This window comes from Carlito syrichta, unplaced genomic scaffold, assembly GCF_000164805.1.
Source record: "Carlito syrichta isolate Samal-C Ts95f unplaced genomic scaffold, Tarsius_syrichta-2.0.1 Scaffold100633, whole genome shotgun sequence".
In the NCBI taxonomy this organism is placed as follows: domain Eukaryota; kingdom Metazoa; phylum Chordata; class Mammalia; order Primates; family Tarsiidae; genus Carlito; species Carlito syrichta.
In genome coordinates, this window is record NW_007044729.1 from 94438 (window position 1) to 116255 (window position 21818).

The window sequence follows — 21818 nt, forward strand, 5'->3', positions numbered from 1 at the left end:
TCCCACTCACCTCAGCCTCCCAAAGGCGCGGGATTACAGGCTGAGCCACTGAGCCCGGCCTTTTTTTTTTTTTGAGTCATCGTCTTATTCTTTTACCCAGGCTATAGTGCAGTGACACAATCATAACTCAACAGAGCCTCCATCTTCTAGGCTCAGACAGTCCTCCTGCTTCAGTTTCCAAGTATCTGGGACTACAGGCATGCGCTACTATGCTCAGCTAATTTTTTATTTTTTGTAGAGATGAAGTCTCAGTATGTTGCTAGAGCTGATCTTGAGCTCCTGGACTCAAACAGTCCTCCCGCCTCAGCTTCCTAAAGTGCTAGAATTATAGGCATGAGCCAGACTTCAATAAATTTGCAAACGTCTTAAATGTACTAACTAGTCTTTCTCTTATTCTGATTCCTTTTTTTTTTGAGTCTCACTCTGTCGCCCAGAGGAGCCGCTTCCGGCCACCGCAGCCTCGACCTGCTGGGCTCCGGCGATCCTTCCGCCTCAGCCTTCCAAGTAGCCAGAATTACAGGCAGGCGCTACCACGCCCGGCTGATTTTTTGATTTATTGTAGAGATGAGGTCTCGCTGCCCAGGCGGGTCTCGAACCTGCGGGCTCAGGCAATTCACTCACCTCAGCCTCCCAAAGGTGCGGGATTACAGGCTGAGCCACCGAACCCGGCTTACTCTGATTCTTTAAAACAAAATTTGTGGGCTGTTAACACACACTGTCATTATTTCTAGAGCGCTCATATTCAAATCAGAAGAGGATTGTGGGTATGCTTTTTGTTTTTTTAAGAACTTGACCTTAAAATCCCAAGATACTTATGGATCATTAGGTGTTTATTTCATTAGGTCATATTTTACTGCCTTAATTTTAAAACTATCGTAAAGTTTACATAGCAAAAGCCAGATAGAATGTGATGTTTCAGTGTAAGTTACAGAAACAAGTTAGTTCTATGTGTTAAAATGAATATTTTAGAGGTGATTTAGTGAAAGGAACTATTAACCTATTTCTAGGATACATTCGGAGGTAAAGCAGATCTAGTATTTCTAATTCTGTAAATCTAGAAAGAGTGAAGATTCAATCAAATGTTTGAAATTGTTTAGTAGAGGACCAAATTCCCATTGTATGGAATCTTGTTTATTGTGGTAGCTTCAGCTGTCACATGCTACGAGCAAGGAGAGAATAGCAACATATAGGATCATTCAGCTGTCCTGATCATACTTACCTATTTGTTTGTTTGTTTTATTTAGAGACAGGGTCTCCGTATGTTGCCAAGGCTGGTCTTGAAGTCTGGTCTCAAGCTGTCCTTCCTCCTTGGCCTACCAAAGTGCTGGTATTACTTTGAACCACTGCACCTGGCCTCTTGATCAGTCTTAGAGCTCACTAAGAGCCCTTGGTTAAGTCAGTGTGATACCCAAGGGAATTCAGAAATCGTTTCACTGTTTGCCTTTTCTTATCCCATCTTTCTCACTTGGGTAAAATAGGATCCCAGGAGGATATAAGCTGAAGAACACTCACTATTATCAGATAACATTGGACTTACTATAAAACCTTAAGACTATCAGAGTTCTGCCAAGGGAAATTTTAAACCAGCCTGATTTAATGATATTTGCACATTAGAATTATCTGGGAATCAGGGTGTCTATATTACTTTAAAGCTTTCCAAATAATGCTAGTTTGGATTAAAAACCACTGGTCTAAATAAACTCGATTTCTGAAGCAGCCAGTAATAAAAAGGAAAAAAGTTATTATAAGATAGTTGTATGTAGATGCATTGGGTAGCTTGCTTTTTTTAATTAGTTAACATTTCTTCCAATAAATTTTTTCTGTGGGTACAGATTTATAAGACAGAATATAGGTAGTAAGAAGAGTGATCTAGATTAGTCCTCTATAAATAGAAGCTCACCACTAATGGACTTCTATCTTAACTCCCAGCCTTGAATATGATATGAAAACAAGATGCTATAATGAAGTTCTCTTAGCCTCTCTCTGTCACCAAGTGATATTGCCAGAGGACACGGTTGTTCCATTAGTGTATTTCATTTTATATATATATATATATATTAATTTATATATATATTTATTTTAAAGAGACAAAGTCTTATGTTCCCCAGACTGGATTCAAACTCCCTGGGCTCAAATTAGCCTCCCACCTCAGCTCCCGGAGTAACTGGGACTACAGGCATGTGCCACCACATCCAGCTTTGTGTTTATATATTTTTATCTTTGACTCTTCAGTAACTATTTTTAAATAGAAAAGCAGTATCTGCTCAGTGTGGAAAAGTTAGAAAATGCAGAGACACATAGAGAAAGAAAAATACAAATCATCCATAATGCCACAATACAAAATAATTGCTGCTAACGTTTTTCCTTTCTTTTCTGTACTAATTTTCAACTTCTAGGGCTGCCTTGTAATTTTATTTTATTTTTTTTATAATCAATATTTTTTATTATGTTATGGTGGGGTACAGTTATGGGTTAGATATACAAATATGCTTCGTTCAGGCGCCCTTTGTAATTTTAATATTTGCAAATTTGATATGAATATGTTTGAAATTTCTCATGAAGAAAAGTAGTAGACTCTAGAAGTGCTCCCTGAAACACTCTGCAGTTTATATAAATATTATTTTTGCTTTTAGTTTTCCATACTGTTAGTTTCTTCATTCAAAGATCTTTTCTCAATGACTAGATATTTAAGGTCCATGATATGTAAGTTAGCAGAGGCTTTTTGCAATTACAAACATGGCATCTCTGTATATACGTGCATATTTATCCTCTCAAAGTATTTTTCTAAATAGGGTGACACAGTAGCCTATTTGTGCCAGATTTCCAAGACTCGGCAGGCAGTTTTGGTTTGAGTATCCTTTGCATTTGGATATCATCAGATGTTCATTATTTCTTAAATATACCTTCTCCTGCAGCCTCCCCTACAAGATGATGAGTCAGATGACAAGTGGCTATAGATGAAGTTGCTCTGAAAAGTAAAATTAAATAATACTAAAAACAGATAGAGACTTAGGGTGCTTGTATTATTTTAAGTTTGTGTCCATGCAGTAAAATCAGCCAAAACATAAAAGCAGCTATACTTTATTCTAAGATCAATACTTAATTATGATTAAAAAAAAAAAACTAGTATTCCTTTATAAAACATGGAGGGTACTTTAAAATATAAAGAGATCTTGAATTTCTGTAGTAGTTTTTTTCCCTAAAGAAAATTTATATTTATAGTTGTCTATTTACAAGTGACTTTCCATGATCATGTACTACACATTAGTTTGTTTCTTCTGTGCGTGAGATGCCACATACAGACATCCCTCTAAGCTATTACCAGGTTGGTTCCAGAGCACCATGATAAAGCGAGTCACACAAATCTTTTTGGTTTCCCAGTGCATATTAAAGTTATATTTATACTATATTGTGTTCTGTCAAGTGTGCAATGACATTATTTTTTAAAAATACATACCTTAATTTAAAAACACCTTATTGCCAAAAAAGAAACTAGTTATCATCTGAGACTTCATATATTTAAAAATAAATGATTTAGCCTAAATGAAATTTTTCATTGGGCTATTATTAAAAGACATACATGTGTTTCATTTTCCATTAATTGACTAAAAAGCAGGTCAAACCAGTTACAAGAAGTTTCTAGTTTGACAACCAAATAAGTCTTACTAACATTGGTAACTAGACTGAAAATAAAATTGTCTAGAAATAGAGTTTTCAAGATTTAGTTTTTTTCTTACATTATACATCTATTAATCTTGAGATTAGTAAACTCTTATTGAAGACTTAACTAAATCAGTAAAGTAGCATTTACTGATTTACAAAATAAGCATAATAGAAATGCTTATTTTCTATAATATGAAGGATGAAAATTCCATAAACAAAAATGTCACAAATTACAATTATAAACAGACCTGTCTTTTTACAAATACAAAAAAAAAAAAAAGAAAAACCTTTTTGATCTTTTACTCTATATATGTCATGATTATCTTTTGAATGCTGGAACTCTTAAGTACAGAGCCTGCTAAAGCAACTTTTTCTAGAGGCAGTAATTAAGTACAATATAGCTGGAAATGTGAAACATGGTTTCAGTCTACCTTTTTAGGAGCTGAGGAGACATACTGAGTCTTTGCTGAATAAGTTTTAGTTTGCATGTCCTTGAATAATTCCACATGTGGCATTATACTTTGAGAAAATCCAAAATAGAATATGTATAAATGTCTCTCAAGATTACCTTTAGCAAAATATGACAAAATATGTTGAGTATATTGCAAATGTTTACTATTTATAGAGAACTCAATTTTTTTCTGAATAACCTTACAAGGGACTGAATATTATTTTAAGCCTTATTACTGAATAATCAATTAAATGATGCCATTTTTCTCCAAAGTTTGTAGGTTGTCACCCTTTTATCTTTTGAATCATGATGCTTTGTCATCTATTCTAGTATATGTAGGCATATTCGTTTATATTAATTACAAAGTAAAACTTGCAGCAGTGTTACAGTTAGTAATTTTTTTAATTAACTTGGAAGTGTTTTGCAGCATTTACTACTTGTTTGAAATGGTTTATGTCAATTAAATCTGTACAACCATGAGGTAAAATGTAAACAACTGCACTATTAGGAAGATATTAAAGTAGAGGCTATATTTACAGTGTCGTCTTTCAAATCTAGCTATGCTGTAAACTGATGTTTGCTGTATGCTCCTCCTGATTTGAAATAGATGAAAGAAAATGAACCTATTATCACCATGGTTCACACAATGATTGAGAACTCGGCGCTAAGACCCCAACTGTACCAGCAAGTAAGGTCTTGGACAGTGAATGATACTGCTTTATCATCTGCAGAATCCCCCAGTGACAGTTTTGGTTTCTCCTCAGATTTACTCATGACATCAGTATTTTTCTTATTTTGTTTTTTGTTTATGTTTATTTGGAAAACCACAATTCATCCATGCTTTTCAAGATGCTGCAGTACTCTTAGCATGGCTTCGCTGAACATTTTGCCGTTGAATATTAAATGTGCCATTATCCTAAAGTTTTTGTGCAGAGTATTTGATTGATATGTACTTGGAGGTCTGCAGTACATTTGCAAAATTCTTACTAGATTTCCATATATTTTTACTAACTCTAAAAGCATTATAACTAATTTTTAGGGAAAAGGCTTTCTAAAAGTGTTTTACTTTCAGATGCAGCTCCACCACCTCCCCCTACCCAGTACTTTAGGTATAAACAATATTTGTATGTGGGAGTTATTTAAATCTAGTTTCTGAGAGATATGGTAAAACCTCAAGATAGGCCATTATTTTTTCTAACAGGGAGATGTCTTCTCCCTGTGTTCTTACATTTTTATGTGGTCATCAGGACAATCTTATCTTACACCATTCTTTTCCCTAACTCAAAATATGTGTCATGGAGTTGACTGGCTTTAATTTAGGAACCTTGGTAATCTGCAGATCTGCAAAAGAACTCATATACGTTTCTATCCAATTTTTGTGTATTTCATGGTCTAAATGTTTCTAGCTATATGTTTCGCAACATCAGCTTCTTCCACTTTAACACCCTCAAATTACTCTGGCCTACGACCTGTTACAGTATTTTTAAATCATACAGAAGAAGAAAATTAACTAACATGAAAAATGAATATATATTTTGGTTAAAATATGTAAAAGCACCTCATAAAAAGAAGCACCTGGAGTTCACACTGGCTTTATAGGCCTCTGGTTTGTTCGGTCGCCGTGGGATCTGCATCGTGGGGCCAAGTAACTGACAGACTGATACAGTTGATGGGAGGGTCGCTCTTACATTTGAGCACAGTTCTCAAAATACTCTCTATGATTGAAAATAGTCTTTAATTTACAATAAAGCGATTAACAAAATACTCAATATTTAAAGTTAAACAGCTTTACTTCATGAAAGAAAATGGAATCTTTCAGTTCTTAAAGTTACCAGATTCTAGAACTTTGATACTCCATTCCAAAGTTCCACACTGAGAACCTCAGCCCCCTTTTTTAGTGCCTGAAGCTGTCAGTAAAATATATCATTTTATAAAATGCTAAATTGACATGAGATCAAAGGGATTTTGGTATAATGGGCTATGTTTTCATTTTCACATTTTTGCATGTTTTAGATTAGCACAATAGCCTGAATTTTGTTTAGTTTGGTTTGTGGGGGGGTGTGTGTTGATCAACATTCAGGGTTCATGATGCAGAAGTCATTGATAATATAAATTACTCAGTTGTACTAGATGTACTAATGGGAGTTTTTTGAAAATGTGGAGATGTCAGAGACTTGTCTTATATAGCATCACTGACCTTGAATATTGAAAGAGCAATAGATGTATATTGATATATTTCTCCATATTAATACTTGAAGGAAAACTAACATTGTAAGAATGGAAAAATGAATTTCTAATGTCAGCAGCCATGCCTAGACGTGGTTGAACAGCTAGTTAATAGGAAAGTAACAGAGACTAGGAAGCCTTCAAGCTGACTTATTTTTATTCAGCCACTAGTTATTTAATTATGGCAAGGTATCTTTAATGGATTATTATAGTGACAGACACATTTCTTAAACTCTGTCTATAAATTTGCAGAAATTAAAATTAGATCTGATTTCCCCCCAGGTTTCCCTTATATTATTATCCAAAGAAAATCTTCATGAAAGTTTACATTATGTATACTGTTACAGTTTGCTTTTCTGAGGTTGCATTAGTGTTGTGTTTCCTGTTATTTAGCTGAAATACATTGACAAAATGCCTTATGACCTGTTTTATTCTGAAACACAGACACTTAGTTTTTCCCTCAGGAGTACCTTTATGTTTGCATTTCTTTCCTCGTCTGAGGAGTAACCTAGGCAGTAAGTTTTTAAAAATTGGTCAAATAGAAAGACCTAAAACTGAATCAAAACAAATGCTAAATAAGTGAGCATTAAATTAATAAAAATCCTCTGCATTTATCATTCTACCACCTTTCACAGTTATACTTTTGCATCACACTTTTTTTTTTAATAGTACTCTCATTCTGTCACCCAGGTTGGAGTGCAGTGGCGTGCTCACGTCCACCATAGCCTCAACCCACTGGGCTCAGGTGATCCTTCTACCTCAGCCTTCCAAGTAGTTGTGCGCTACCACATCCAGCTAATTTTTTTTTAATTTATTGTAGAGGCAAGGTCTCCCCAGGTTTCCCAGACTAATCTCAAACCTCTGGACTCAGGCAACCCTCTCGCCTCTGCCTCCCAAAGTGTTGTTTACAGGCATGACCCACCATGCCTGACCTGTACCCTGCTTTTTATAACATGGTTAATTTCAGTGAAATTAACCCCTTGATAGTCATTCTAAAAGATACTAATAGTATCTACAGTTCTGTGAACATTTTTTAACTCTCCTAGATATAATGTCTAATTTTATTAAATTTAAAAATATTTCCCCCAAAATTATTTTTGGAGTTTGTATGTATAGTCATATGCTTTAAAGTATATATTGTTCACATATCTAAGGGATATTGAAGAAAATTGAATTTTAATAACATGAGTAATTTTGTTTGAACTTAATGCCAACCCAGTTTTTTTTTAAACTGTTAGATACTTTATGAAAAGATTCTCAGCCAGTTGTGGTGGCTCACATCTATAATCACAGTGCTTTGGGAGGCCTAGGCAGGAGGATCATTTGAGGCCAAGAAGTTTAAGACAAGCCTAGACAATATAACGAGACCCCATTTTTACAAAAATAAAAATAAAAAATCAGCTGGGTGTGTTGGCATGCACACTGTAGTCCCAGCTACTCAAGAGGCTGAGGTGGTAGGACGGCATGAGCCCAGGAATTCAAGACTATAGTACAGTGAGCTATGATTGCGCCACTGCATTGCAACCTGGGCGACAGTGATACCCTGTCTCTTAAAAAAGAAGGAAAGAAAACCGGGCTCAGTGGCTCAGCCTGTAATCCCGCGCCTTTGGGAGGCTGAGGTGAGTGGATTGCCTGAGCCCGAGGGTTCAAGACCCGCCTGGGCAGGCGAGACCTCATCTCTACAATAAATCAAAAAATTAGCCGGGCGTGGTAGCGCACGCCTGTAATTCCGGCTACAAGGAAGGCTGAGGCAGAAGGATCGCCGGAGCCCAGCAGGTCGAGGCTGTGTTGGCCAGGAGCGGCCACTGCACTCCAGTCTGGGCAACAGAGTGAGACTCCAACTCAATTAAAAAAGAAAGAAAGAAAATGTTCAGACATCCTAAATAAAATATAGCACAACATATCCTTATGTAGTTAGTAAAGCCTCAAATTGAAGTTTGGGCACTGCTCAAGCTGAAGTAATTATGGCATAGGTCATTTTTTTCATTTGCTTTTCTAGTCTTGCTAAGTATTTCAAACGAAAGTATTCAAACCAAAACTTTGTTTTTGTTTTTGCTGAAGGTGAATTTGAAAAATGATTTTTTGAAAGTATTAACATGAGCTTAAGTATGCAAAACTTGAGTTAATCAGAATACTCATGATATTTGCATTTTCTTAATTAGCAAGATTTTCATATTTAGGACAAAATAGCAAACTTCAGTTCTAGATGGAAGTTGTTTACTTTTTTAGGGAATGATCTTTTTTTCCATGCTTTTCTTCTGACACATAAAAGCAATGTGTGGTGAAAGGATGATTAGCCTAAGAGTTTGGTTAGGCTGGGCTAAGTGGCTCAGCATATAATTCTAGCACTTTGGGAGGCCGAGGCAAGTGGATTGCCTGAGCCTGCAGGTTCGAGACCAGCCCAGGCAACTTGGCGAGACCTCATCTCTTCGATAAAAATTAGTTGGGTGTGGTAGTGCGCACCTGTAGTTCCAGCTACTTGGGAGGCTGAGGCAGAAGGATCGCCAGATCCCAGTAGGTCGACACTGGGGTGGCCGTTAGCATGCCACTGCACTCCAACCTGGGCAAGAATGAGACTCTAACTCAAAAAAAGGGGGGGGGGGAGTTTGGTTAGTTGATGTCTAATGAATATCTCTATTGAATAACTCGATTAAAGGTTTAAAGAAAATTTTCAGTCGTGCTGAAAATAAAGTTACAACAAAAATAAATAAATCTGATTTATATGGCTATGAGGATATATCACGCAGAAGTTTTAACTACACAGTAGGCATTTTTCTTTATTATAGTATGCCAACTGATATGAAAATGAATCTAAGATTCACTAAATAAGTATACCAGTATCCTAAATATTTACTCTAAATTACAATGTTTCATTTTAATATACCAGTCTTTTTGCTGTTGACCTTGGTATATACAATATATTTGATATTTTAATCTGGATGTAAGGCTGAGTGTGGTGGCTGATGCCTATAATCCCAGCACTTTGGGAGGCAGAGGTGAGAGGATTGCCTGAGCTCTCAGGGGTTCAAGACCAGCCTGAATAACATGGCAAGACCGCATCTCTACGATAAATCAAAAAATTAGGCAAGTGTGGTGGCTCATGCCTGTGGTTCCAACTACTTGGAAGGCTGAAGCAGAAGGATTGCCTGAGCCCAGCAGGTCAAGGCTGCAGTGACCATGAGTATGCACTCTAACCTGGGCAACAGAGTGAGACTCTCAACTTAAAAAAAAAAAATCTTAATATAGCACTGTTCACTAGTGCACATTCAAATTCCATGATTTAGTAAAGCTGTTTTGCATTTAACTTTAAATATTAAGTGAAGTATAATTGAACCTCTTAGTAGCATAAGATTTTTTTCATCTTTAATTTCTTATAAATTTGAAAAATGTAATTTTGGCATTGTCATATTTTTTATCATGAATCTAAGCATTTTAAAACTTATTTTTAATTACTTTTTTCAGGAAGGAGTATAAATTATTTTCTTAGATCTAGGTGCTTTAACTTTTAGTGGCAATTGACACATCTCAGGACGTATTGGGGTGATCTTTATTTTAAATAGTGTACAAGCATTCTGACTTTCGTCATTAAATTCATTTTTCATGTAATACTCATTTTTATGAAAGTTTTGTGGTTTAATAATCACTATGCATACCTTTAAATAGTCACAGATTCATTTGCATGAGATATGTGAAAGTAATGTCTTGAAATGAAACATGTAAACCCAGGATTTATTGTATGTTTGGAATGCTTATATTTCTAACCTTCTCATGATCCTCACATGTTTAAGATCCTTCAAAATTATCTGCGATTTAAATTATGCCTCCTTTTAAAGATTTAACAGTCAAGCAGTTTTTTACAGAGAGCACATATATAGTTGTCATTCATTCATCATTCTTATGCATTTGTTTATGTATATGTGAAATTTAATTTTCCAAATGAGAATATAGCTGGGACTCAGTACTTCTGTCCTCACCTTGAAAAAAGTATGCCATTTAGTAAAGATACAATGAGCCCCAATTAAAATTTTCCTACTGAGTTTTTGTTCAACTCGGGCAGTCAGTGTAAAAATCAAGACAAGACAGACAGTGAAATATTGCCTGCAGAGGCTATCTGATCTGTGGTGTAACTGACTGGGATGGCTATTGAAATCTTGGTAAGCACGATCAGAAATGAGGATTTGTTTAATGGAAAGATAGTTGGAAGAAGCTAAAGAGAGGATATTTAAACACACCGAATAATGATTACTTACAATATAATAATCCAAATGGTGTTGACCAACCCATAAGTTTATGTGACTAACACATAAACTTTTAGTGAAAGTTGACTATCCATAGTTGGTAACATAGGCGTTCAGCTTTATGAGGTCTTGAATGATTTTCCTCTTTTCAATTAAACCCATACTTTTCCTTCATTATCTTTTAGTTCTTAAGACAGAAGAACAAGATAAGTCTATACTGTGTATGTGTGTTTATATATTATGTATATGTATACAATATGTTATAGGTTCTTGTTAAATAGGTGTGTTGACATCTGAGTGTCCACATATACCGTGTGTGATTACGTGTATACTGTGGTGGACAGTTTTGACTGTTCAACTCTGCTTGATGAAAATATTTGACTTGATGCAGTTGCTATAATTGTACTTGTCAGTTTTTCTTTAAAATAATGTATGTCTTTAGGATGGGAACTGGAAGGTGCTGTATTAATTTTGTTTGACCAGTATATTACGTTTGACAAGCTTACCGTCATCGCTGTGTATCTTGCATTTTATATCACTGTTAAGTATTTTTCTATTTCTGTAATGATCTGTGTTTGGATTAAACGTCTGAGAGTATGCGAATCATTAAAATCACATTTTTGTTACTCTGTTACACATATTAAATATGAATCTAACGTGATTTACTATAGGCTAAGTATTGTTAAAATATGATTTCCTAAGTTGCTGTGTGGCATTTTTCCCTATAGCTGTCACAAGATGAATGTAGAGGCACACTATTCAAATACAGACCTGAAGAGGTGGATATTGATGTAAGTATCCGTATGGTGTATATTGTCAGTGCTCTGCCATTCTCTGCCAGAGCACTGGAAATAAACATGACAAAAAAACTTTCTCTTCCTCCCAAACCCTCTGAAATGACATCAAATGAATTCGCATCTTTTCTTTTTTTTTTGAGTCGGAGTCTCACTCTGTCGCCCAGACCGGAGTGCAGTGGCCGCGCCCGGCCACCGCAGCCTCGCCTGCTGGGCTCCGGCGATCCTTCCGCCTCTGCCTTCCGAGCAGCCGGAATTACAGGCAGGCGCTACCACGCCCAGCTGGTTTTTTGATTTATTGAAGAGATGAGGTCTCGCGGCCCAGGCGGGTCCCGAACCCGCGGGCTCAGGCAATCCACTCACCTCAGCCTCCCAAAGGCGCGGGATGACAGGCTGAGCTACTGAGCCCGGCTGAATTAGCGTTTTGTGTGTGTGTAAACTAGCATTTTTATGTGGATAAAGTTATTACTCCCTCCCCTCTACTGCTCACTGCCCCACCTCGTAGGTTAGCAGTTGAACATATCAAGCATCACTTAAATGAAAGTAAAACTGTTTCTGATATTTAAAAGTTATGGAGGAATAGGGACAAAGAAACATTGCTATGTCTTCCAGAGAAAGTGTCAGCCTCTCGAAATTCTGTTACTACTCCTTTTTAAATTAAATTTAGGCTGCGCTCAGTGACTCAGCCTCTAATCCCAGCACTTTGGGAGGCCGAGGTGAGTGGATTGCCTGAGCCCGCGGGTTCGAGACCCTCCTGGGCAACTTGGTGAGACCTCATCTCCACTATAAATTTTTTTAAAAAACTAGCCTGGCGTGGTAGCGTGCACCTGTAGTTCCAGCTACTTGGAAGTCTGAGGAGGAAGGATCGCCAGAGCCCAGCAGGTCGAGGCTGCGGTGGCCGGGAGCGGCCATTGCACTCCAGTCTGGGTGACAGAGTGAAACTCCAATTCAAATAAATACATAAATAAAAATAAATATTATTTAATCTCTTTTGCATCCTATTTATAGATTTCCGATCTGCCATACATTCTTCCCTCATTTCCCTTGGTTTTATTCCATTGAGTCGTGCTCCCTTCTCATTTCAACACCTTCCTTTTGGTGTAGCCTGAGATTTGTTGTCTGATAAAGATAAGGTAGCTATTTGAATGGATACATGACAGAGAAGGTAAAGTCTCAAGTTTCTTGCTTATTTGTCCTTATGCCATAAAGTTTGGGACATATTTTCAGTTTGTCCAGTGTTTTTATTTTGAAACGTTAGGAAAACTTTTATTTTACTATAGAAATTGTATTAGAATATCATCTTGTATTTTCACAATTAAAAAATTAGAGTAGTACTAAGAATTTAAAATATTGGGAGGCTTGATGGCTCAGCCTGTAATCCCTGCATTTTGGGAGGCCAAGACGAGTGGATTGCCTGAGCCCACGGGTTCAAGATCAGCCCGGGCAACTTGGCGAGACCTCAACTCTACAATAAATCAGAAACTTAACTGGGTGTGGTAGCATGTGCCTGTAGTTCTGGCTGCTTGGAAGACTAAGGCGAAAGGATCCCCAGAGCCCAGCAGGTTGAGGCTGTGGTGGCCAAGAGGCCAAAAAAATATATTTTTTAATATTAAAACTGTTGAACATGATTTTTCTCCATTAGCAACATTTTAACTTGTATTATTGCAATTAGAAGCAATCTTTATTTTCTTTATAAGAACCTAAGCATAATAAAAATATAAGACAACAGGCTGGGCACGGTGGCTCATGCCTATAATCCCAACACTTTGGGAAGTCGAGATGGAATGATTGCTTGAGCCTAGGAATTCAAGACCAACGTTGGCAACATAGCAAGATCTCATCTCTACAGAAAATCAAAACTATTAGCCAGGCATGGCAGAGCACACCTGTAGTCCCAGCTGCTCGGGAGGCTGAGGCAGAAGGGTCTCTTGAACCCAGGAGGTCAAGTTTGCGATGAGCCGTGATCATACCACTGAACTCTAGCCTGGGTGACAGAGCGAGACCCCAACTCGAAACACACACACACACACACACACAAATGACTACAAAATCCAGTTGGTGTTTTACGTAAGGACTATATCTAGCAGATTGTAGGGGGTGAAATCCTCACAAGCATATTTCTTAAGCATTGTCTTATAAGCTATTCTGTCTTTATGAGCTGTATTTTGATTTTGATTGTACTGATTGAAACAAAGATTGACCTAATTAGATATTCCATGACTGTTTTTTGGGTAAGAATCTCACTTTGTCACCCAGGCTGGAGTATAGTGGCACACTTACAGCCACCACAACCTCGACCTGCTGGACTTAGTGATCCTTCCACCGCAGCCTTCCAAATAACTGGAACCACAGACTCATGCCACCACACGCGTCTAAGTCTTTGATTTATTTTAGAGACGAGGTGTCACTGAGTTGCCCAGGCTGGTCTCGAACCCTGGGCTCAGGCAATTCTCTCGCCTCCACCTCCCAAAGGTGTGAACAACCATGCCCAGCTCCATGGCTATTTTAAATGTGGTTTTTTGTTTTTTTGTTTTTCATATAATGACCACCTACCTCCAATTTCAGGAAAAATTAAAAATTGCTAACAGAAGACATTTTCTCTTAACCCCTAGGCCAAGTTAAGCCGATTATGTGAACAAGATAAAGTGGTACATGCTCTGGAAGAAAAACTTCAGCAGCTCCACAAGGAGAAAGTAGGACAATCATGTTTATTATCCACAATTGACATAAGATTATTGTCAGGACACTGATAGCTAAAGCAAAAAGAATTAATTCGATGATGCAGAACATTAAATGTAATTCTTTTTATTATACTAGTACACACTTGAGCAAGCTTTGCTATCAGCCAGCCAAGAGATAGAAATGAATGCAGATAACCCAGCAGCCATTCAGACAGTGGTGTTACAGAGGGACGATTTACAAAATGGACTGCTTAGTACGTGTCGAGAACTCTCTCGAGCCACTGCCGTAAGTAGACTTTTTCCCCTATAATGTTTCCACTGAAATATTATGCAGTTCTTTTTCTTTTCTTTTTTCTGTTTAATTGGGCTGTTTTTAGGATTGTTCTTTATGATTATAACAAGAAATATTACTTTGATGTTAGTATACTTGTCTTTAAGAACATAAAAATAAAGGGTGATCTTTATTTCTGTCATCAGTAGACATTTTGTTATTTGCAAAGTGGGTATTTTACTGGGGAGGTATATATATCTTTTTATATATTATGCAAATAAAAATGTATTGCTTTAAGAAAATAAATATGTTGTGAGATTTTAGAGGATTTGGAGTAATTTGGGAAGGTGGTAATTGACTCGTAACCAACAATTTTAATAAAAGGCACCTGTGAAAAGCCTTTAAGATGCCATCAGCCTTACCATTTCATAGCTGCAGTGTGATCTAAGTTTAGATGATAGGTTTGAGTAAGAAATATAATTAACAGAACCTTTTAACCTATAGCCATGAGATTTTATAAGAGTCTCTTGGGATTACCAAATCTTAAAAGGCTTACTTACAGTTTATAAATTGAGTGTTTTATGAGTTTAAACAGTCTGCTTTAGACCTTATGATGTGGTCATCTCTAAACACAGCAAGAACACCTGCCCAAGCAGAAGAATTTTTCTTCTAAAAGAGAAATTCTAGCAAAGGCCACCTTGTTATAGAAAAATAGTAACACCTTCTTGTCTGTGTTTCAAGAGGCTGTTTGGGGAACAACTACCTTTTAAGAAGGTCTTTCCAAGCTGACAAGATAACCAGAATCTCAACACGGTTTCTATTCTAAAACCTAAATTATGATATTAAACATGAGCTATTTTTAAAGGAATATACCATAAGTTTAAGTAAATCAAAACCTAATTTTTGTGATTCTTAAGTACCTTATATTTCAATTTTCATTTTAAAAATACTGTTACCCAGCGCAGTGGCTCACGCCTATAATCCCAGCACTTTGGGAGACCGAGGTGAGAGGATTGTCCAAACCCACGGGTTCGAGACCAGCCTGGGCAACTTGGCAAGACCTCATCTCTACAATAAATCAGAAAATTAGCCAGGTGTGGTGGTGTGTGCCTGTAGTTCCAGCTACTTGGAAGGTTGAGGCTGAAGGATCACCTGAGCCCAGTAGGTCAAGGCTGTGGTGGCCATGAGCATGCCACTACACTCCAGCCTGGGCGACAAAGTGAGACTCCAACTCAAAAAAATAATAATAATAAAATAAAATACTGTTATTTCCATTATCTTATTTGAGTTTCTTAATTATACTGTGATGTTTATAAACCTCTTAGAAAGTTAACACCCTTTCTACAGTGAGCTTTTTGAATAAGAAACCATATCTCATTCATCTCTGTTGCTCTAGCATCCAGCACTATAAGGATGTGTGTTAAAATTTTGATGAATGATTGAGCTGAATTACTTATCCAGGGTTACAAAGCTAAGAAATGATATACCTAGAACTCAAATCCAGGTCTTCCTATCATGGTCCTAAAGACTTACATCTATATGGAGTTTTGTAATACAGTCATAAAAATTATATATGCACCTAAATATTGTCTACAAGACAGTAGTCACTGAGCTAATCATGGATGAGTAAGATTTGAATAAGAAGAGCTGGGAAGTGAAGGGTGGTCCACAAAATACAAAACACCTTCAGCCATAGCACAGAGATGAGAATGTTGGAGATCTGTTTGGAGAAGCAGGAAATAGAACTCGCTGACTAAGAAAAACGATTCAAGCCAGCTAAGAAAAACGATTCAAGCCAGGCTCGGTGGCTCAGCCTGTTAGTTTCTAAACTGTGTAATGATTTGGTGTCTGTTCTTGAAATTCCAACTTTAGAAACTTCCTTTCCAACTGAGATTAGTAACTTAAATCTCATCGGTAGTCTCAGAATTTGCTCCATCTTAAGGTTAGCCTTAGCCCTGATGGGAAGTTGGTTAAAAATGTCTAAATAGAAGTTAATCTTGTTTGAATATCCCTTTTTCTGGTTCTTTATTATTTAATCACTTTCGTGATTTTCTTTGCCTCCAGCAATAATCAGTGGTTATGACAAACCCTCTGAATATGTTTTTCTAAGACATGTCTGACTGCATAGAATACAAACTGTGTTATTTGTGCCTTTATGTAAACTTATTTATGTTTGTAGCTTAAGGCTACAAATGTTAGTATTGCATAACATCATACTGGGCATATGGTTGGCACTGAGTGAATGTTGATTAGATTTAGATTTGAATTACATTTTTGCTGGCAGAGTCTCAAAGGGTTTCTCTGATTCTTTTACAGTAAATTCATGGCATTGGTTCAAATCTAAGCCCCAGGCATAAGAGGTATAACATTAGTGCCTCTGTAGATCAAAGCTTTGATTCTGAGGACATCTTCTCCTCACCTGGTAGGCCACACAGGTGCATAAAACTAGGATTAACACAAGATAAACTTGTAAAACAGTGTCCCCTATACTTTTAATTTAATTAAGCCCATCCATTACACACTTGATGTACAATAGCACATAGTACCTTGTGTTTTCACCTTGCCTCTATTTTTTACCTAAACTTGATTAAAGGGAAGGATTGTTATAACAGTCAGTTATACCTTCATATTGAGTTTTCCAATATGTCACTATTTTAGTCTAAGTTCTCTTTGAAAGCAGAGCCTGAGATGAGGACCTGGAATCTGATGGTTTATTTGGAAGATGATTTCTAGAAAGGGAAATATTAGCCAAGGCAATAGTTTGTTTTTCTGGAAAGTTTCCCTTTGGGAAGACTTATTGCCATGACCTGAGAGTGTTAATTTGAAGACATGTGGCAAGCGCAGTGACGTTTCTGTAGTCGCAGATGCATAGAATTATGGGATAAAATACTGATTTCTTTATAGTGTGGTGCAATTTTTTAATAATCATTTTGTGGGGAAAATGGAAAACTAAGACATAGAGGGATTCCCCATAGCTACACAGTTAGTAAGTAGTATCTGTAAATTTTATTAAACTTATTTATGTTCTAAGCTGGATTCTAGTTAATGCCATAAATACACCAAGATTTTAAGCTACAGTGAACATATATGCTAGAGTTTATTGTCCCTAAGAAGAGCAGGGAAGCAGGACAAATGAATTACCTTGAGGAGGCTCTCCCACGTTAAATAACTTCATGTCTTCATTCTTAATGTAATAAAGAGCTACTAAGAATCATGATTATGATAAAGTAATTTTTTACAGTAGTTGGTCAAGATCCATGAGTTGTCATGGAATGCTCTGAAAGATCTTAAGATGGTTTTAAGTACCCTACTTATTTCATTATTATAGTGCATGCCCCAAAAAGAGACAGCCAGATGTTATAATCCTGCTAATGTGTTTCAGTAGAAGGTACCCAGCAGCAGCTAGAAGGTATAATAGTCCCCCAGCATGATTTTGCTTTCAGTGGTTTCAGTTACCCATGGTCAATTGTTGGCCAAAAATAGCTGAGTACAGTACAATGAAAGACCACATTCATATAACTTTTATAACAGTTTATTATAATAGTTGTTCTATTTTATCATTACTTATTGTTAATCTCTTCATATGCCTAATTTATAAAATTAAACTTTATAATAGTTACACATGAGTAGAAAACAACATAGTAGGCCGGGCTCAGTGGCTCAGCCTGTAATCCCGCGCTTTGGGAGGTAGAGGCGAGTGGATTGCCTGAGCCTGCAGGTTCGAGACCCGCCCGGGCAACTTGGCAAGACCTCATCTCTACAATAAATTAAATAAATTAAAAAGAATTAGCTGAGCATGGTAGCGAGCTATAGTTCCAACTCCTTGGAAGACTGAGGTGGAAAGATCGCTGGAGCCCAGCAGGTTCACGCTGGGGTGGCCGTGAGCGTGCCACTCCACTCTAGTCTGGGCAATGGAGTGAGATTCCAGCTAAAAAGAAAAGAAAAAGAAAAATATATAGTATACGAGGAGGGACTCAAAAAAATGATCTTTTTAAGCCAGACTCGGTTGCTCAGCCTATAATTCCAGCGCTTTGGGAGGCTGAGGTAAGTAGATTGCCTGAGCCTTCGGGTTCCAGACCCACCTGGGCAACTTGGCGAGACCTCATCTCTCCAATAAATCAAAAATTAGGCCGGGCTCCTTGGCTCAGCCTGTAATCCCAGCACTTTGGGAGGCCGAGGCGAGTGGATTGCCTGAGCCCGCGGGTTCGAGACCCGCCCGGGCAACTTGGCGAGACCTCGTCTCTACAATAAATCAAAAACTAGCCGGGAGTGGTAGCGCGCGCCTGTAGTTCCAGCTACTCGGAAGACTGAGGCGGAAGGATCGCCGGAGCCCAGCAGGTCGAGGCTGCGGGGGCCGGGAGTGACCACTGCACTCCGGTCTGGGTGACAGAGTGAGACTCCAACTCAAAAAAAAAAATTATCTTTTTAGAGGGTGGGCCCCTTATAGTATAGGTTTCCCACTAGGTGGTTTAGGAACCCATTAAAATCAGTTTACCAGCCAGCATTGTTGTGAGGGGCTGCATTCAGCTTCATGAATTTTTTTTGGAGATTCTTTCAATATGTTTGCCCATTTCATGATGGGCGATTAATGAGCACACCTGCCCACACAGTGCTGAGTGTTCAGCAGTTTTTGACCCAGAGCGGCGTGACCACCATGCCCCAGCCGCCCTCCCTATTCTCTCTCCCCAAATAACTTTTTTTCTGTTTTCCCAATGAAAAAAGACCCCAAAGAGAAATGTCTTGCCTGTGTAGAAGAGATGAAACCAAAAATGTAGAAGCACTAAAAGGTATCAAAATTGATGAGTTCAAAAACTGTTTTAAGCAGTGGAAAAAGCATCTTGATAAGTGTATTGCATCAAATGAAGAGTGATTTAAAGGTGACTAAAGTTTAAACATATAGAAATAAGTACACAATTTTTTTACAAATAAATTCCAGGTTTTTTGAGAACCCATTCAATTATAGGGGTTTTTTTTTTTTACTATTCATGGTTTCAGGCATGCACTGGGGGTCTTGGAATATATCCCTGTGGGATATTTTTACCCAAAAAAATCACATCTGAAACTCAGTGAGCCTCAATGTCCAACTACAGTTTTCTAGCAAATACAGGAAACAAAAGAGCATGCTAGACAGTACCACAAAAGTTCACTTAGCAAAATCCAGGAGAAAGTCTACAGAACAAATAACCCGGTCTCTTCAACCAATAAGTGGCAAGGGAATTGAGGGGGAGGTGGATAAATAGTTATAATTTTTAAAAAATTTTAAAGGGATGCCTATTAAACATTTAAAAAATAAGAATGTCCCTTTTGTGTTTTCCTTTTAGTTTATTTTATTTAGAAACACATACCGGGGTACCTGTATGATGAATGTTTGTATAACCAACCCTGAATTGTACCCCACAATTTGAAATGTAAAAAATTTAAAAGAAAAAGAAATACATACCAGCCAGGTGTAGAGGCTCACGCCTATAATCCGAGCACTTTGGGAGGCAGAGATGAGAGGATTGCCTGAACCCACAGGGTCAAGACCAGCCTGGGCGACATGGCAAGTCTCTTCAGTAAATCAAAAAATTAGCCAGCTGTGGTGGTGCACACCTATGGTTCCAGCTACTTGTAAGACTGAGGCGGAAGGATTCTACAATCCCAGCAGTTCGACGCTGCAGTGGCCATGAATGTGCCAGTGCACTCCAGCCTGGGCAATAGCGTGAGACTCCAACTCAAAAAAAAAAAGAAATATATACCAAGTATTTATGGTTGAAATTATATGATATTTACCGTTTGTTTTAAAATAATCCCAGGACTAAAAGATGAACATGAGGGATGAAACCAACTTTGCCGTGCATATATATGACTGTTGAATTCGGGTGCTAGCAGGCACTACTTTTGTGTAGGCTTGGAATTTCCATTCTGTGAGTTTGTGAAAGTTTAAAAGAACATTCACAAAAGTGCTAACAGAAGTATGGCACAATAATAGTACTTTTAAAAAAATCTTCCCCTGTATTCTAGCTTTTCTATTTTGATTGTATCTAGAATTTTGAACAATGAAAGCTAAGCACGTCTTTGAAATGAGAATGTAGTTTTGCTTCTCAGAAAACGTTAGAGGAGTTAGCTGGGGGCAGTGGCTCACACCTGCAATCCCAACACTTTGGGAGGCAAAAGCGAGAGGATTGCCTGAGGCCAGGGGTTCGAGACCAGCCCTGGCAACTTGGCGAGACCTTGTCTCTACAATAAATCAAAAAAATTAGCCAGACATGGTGGCATGCGCCTGTGGTTCCAGCTACTTGGAAGGGTGAAGTGGAAGGATTGCCTCAACCCAGCAGATTGAGGCTGTGGTGACCATGAGCGTGCCACTACACTCCAACCTAGGTGACAGTGAGACTCTGACTCAAAAAAAAAAGAAGAAGAGAGGCCGGGTTCAGCCTGTAATCCCAGCAATTTGGGAGTCCAAGGCGAGAGGATTGCCTGAGCTCACAGGTTCAAGACCAGCCCGGGCAACTTGGTGAACCTCGTCTGTACAATAAATCAAAAAATTAGCCGGGCATGGTAGCGCGCACCTGTAATTCTGGCTCCTTGGAAGACTCAGGCGGAAGAATCTTGGGAGCCCAGCAGGTCAACGCTGGGGTAGCCGTCATGAGCATACCACTGTACTCCAGCCTGGGCAACAGAGTGAGACTCCAACTCAAAAAAAAAGAGAAAAGAAAACATTAGAGGAGTTAAAGATTATAAATAGTCAAATGTAGAATGACTTCAATTTTTGTCATAAACTAGAAATTTAAAATACAGGTAGCTTTGTGATTGTGGCTGATTCAGTTGATTCTTACTATATACAGTTTGAATTTGGACCCTTTTAAATATCTTTTGGGTTAAAAAAAAAGAGTATAGTCATTATTAAATAAATAATATAATAAGTCATGTCATGTGCTAATAAATAGTGATTATATTTGAGAAGCAGTTATATGACAAGGCAAGCATAAAGTCATAAAAGGCAAATTTAAAAATAAATTCTTAGGCCAGGCATGGTGACTCACACCTGTAATCTCAGCACTTTGGGAGGCCCAAAGTGGAAGAATTGCTTGAGTCCAGGAGTTTGAGACCAGCCTGACAACATAGTGAGACCCCATCCCTATGAAAATTTAAAAAATTAGCTGGGCCTGGTGGTATGTACCTGCAGTTTCTGCTATACTCGAGAGGCTGAGGCAGACGGATTACCTCAGCCCAAGGGTGTCAAGGCTACAATGAACCATGATTGTGCCATTATATTCCAGCCTGAACAACAGAGTGAGACTCTGACTTAAAAAAAAAAAAAAATCCGATTAACTTTCTTTTGACTGATCTCTAAAATCAACTTCTAGGCCGGGCTTGGTGGCTCAGCCTGTAATCCCAGCACTTTGGGAGGCCGAGGTGTGTGGATTGCCTGAGCCCCCGGGTTCAAGACCCACCTGGGCAACTTGGTGAGACCCCATCTCTACGATAAATCAAAAATTAGCTGGGCGTAAT

The 21818-nt window shown here is 37.9% G+C and overlaps 1 protein-coding gene across 2 annotated transcripts in view; it reads left to right on the forward strand.

Annotated features, from left to right (window-relative positions):
• The window catches only part of PLEKHA5 (pleckstrin homology domain containing A5), a 143797-nt gene that overhangs the window by 76127 nt on the left and 45852 nt on the right, over positions 1–21818 (forward strand). For both annotated transcript variants that reach the window (XM_008064322.1, XM_021715462.1), the window contains exons 14-18: positions 4722–4802; positions 10764–10799; positions 11307–11369; positions 13985–14065; positions 14190–14339. In XM_008064322.1, coding sequence (XP_008062513.1) covers positions 4722–4802; positions 10764–10799; positions 11307–11369; positions 13985–14065; positions 14190–14339 — 411 coding nt within the window. The remainder of the gene's footprint in view (positions 1–4721; positions 4803–10763; positions 10800–11306; positions 11370–13984; positions 14066–14189; positions 14340–21818) is intronic.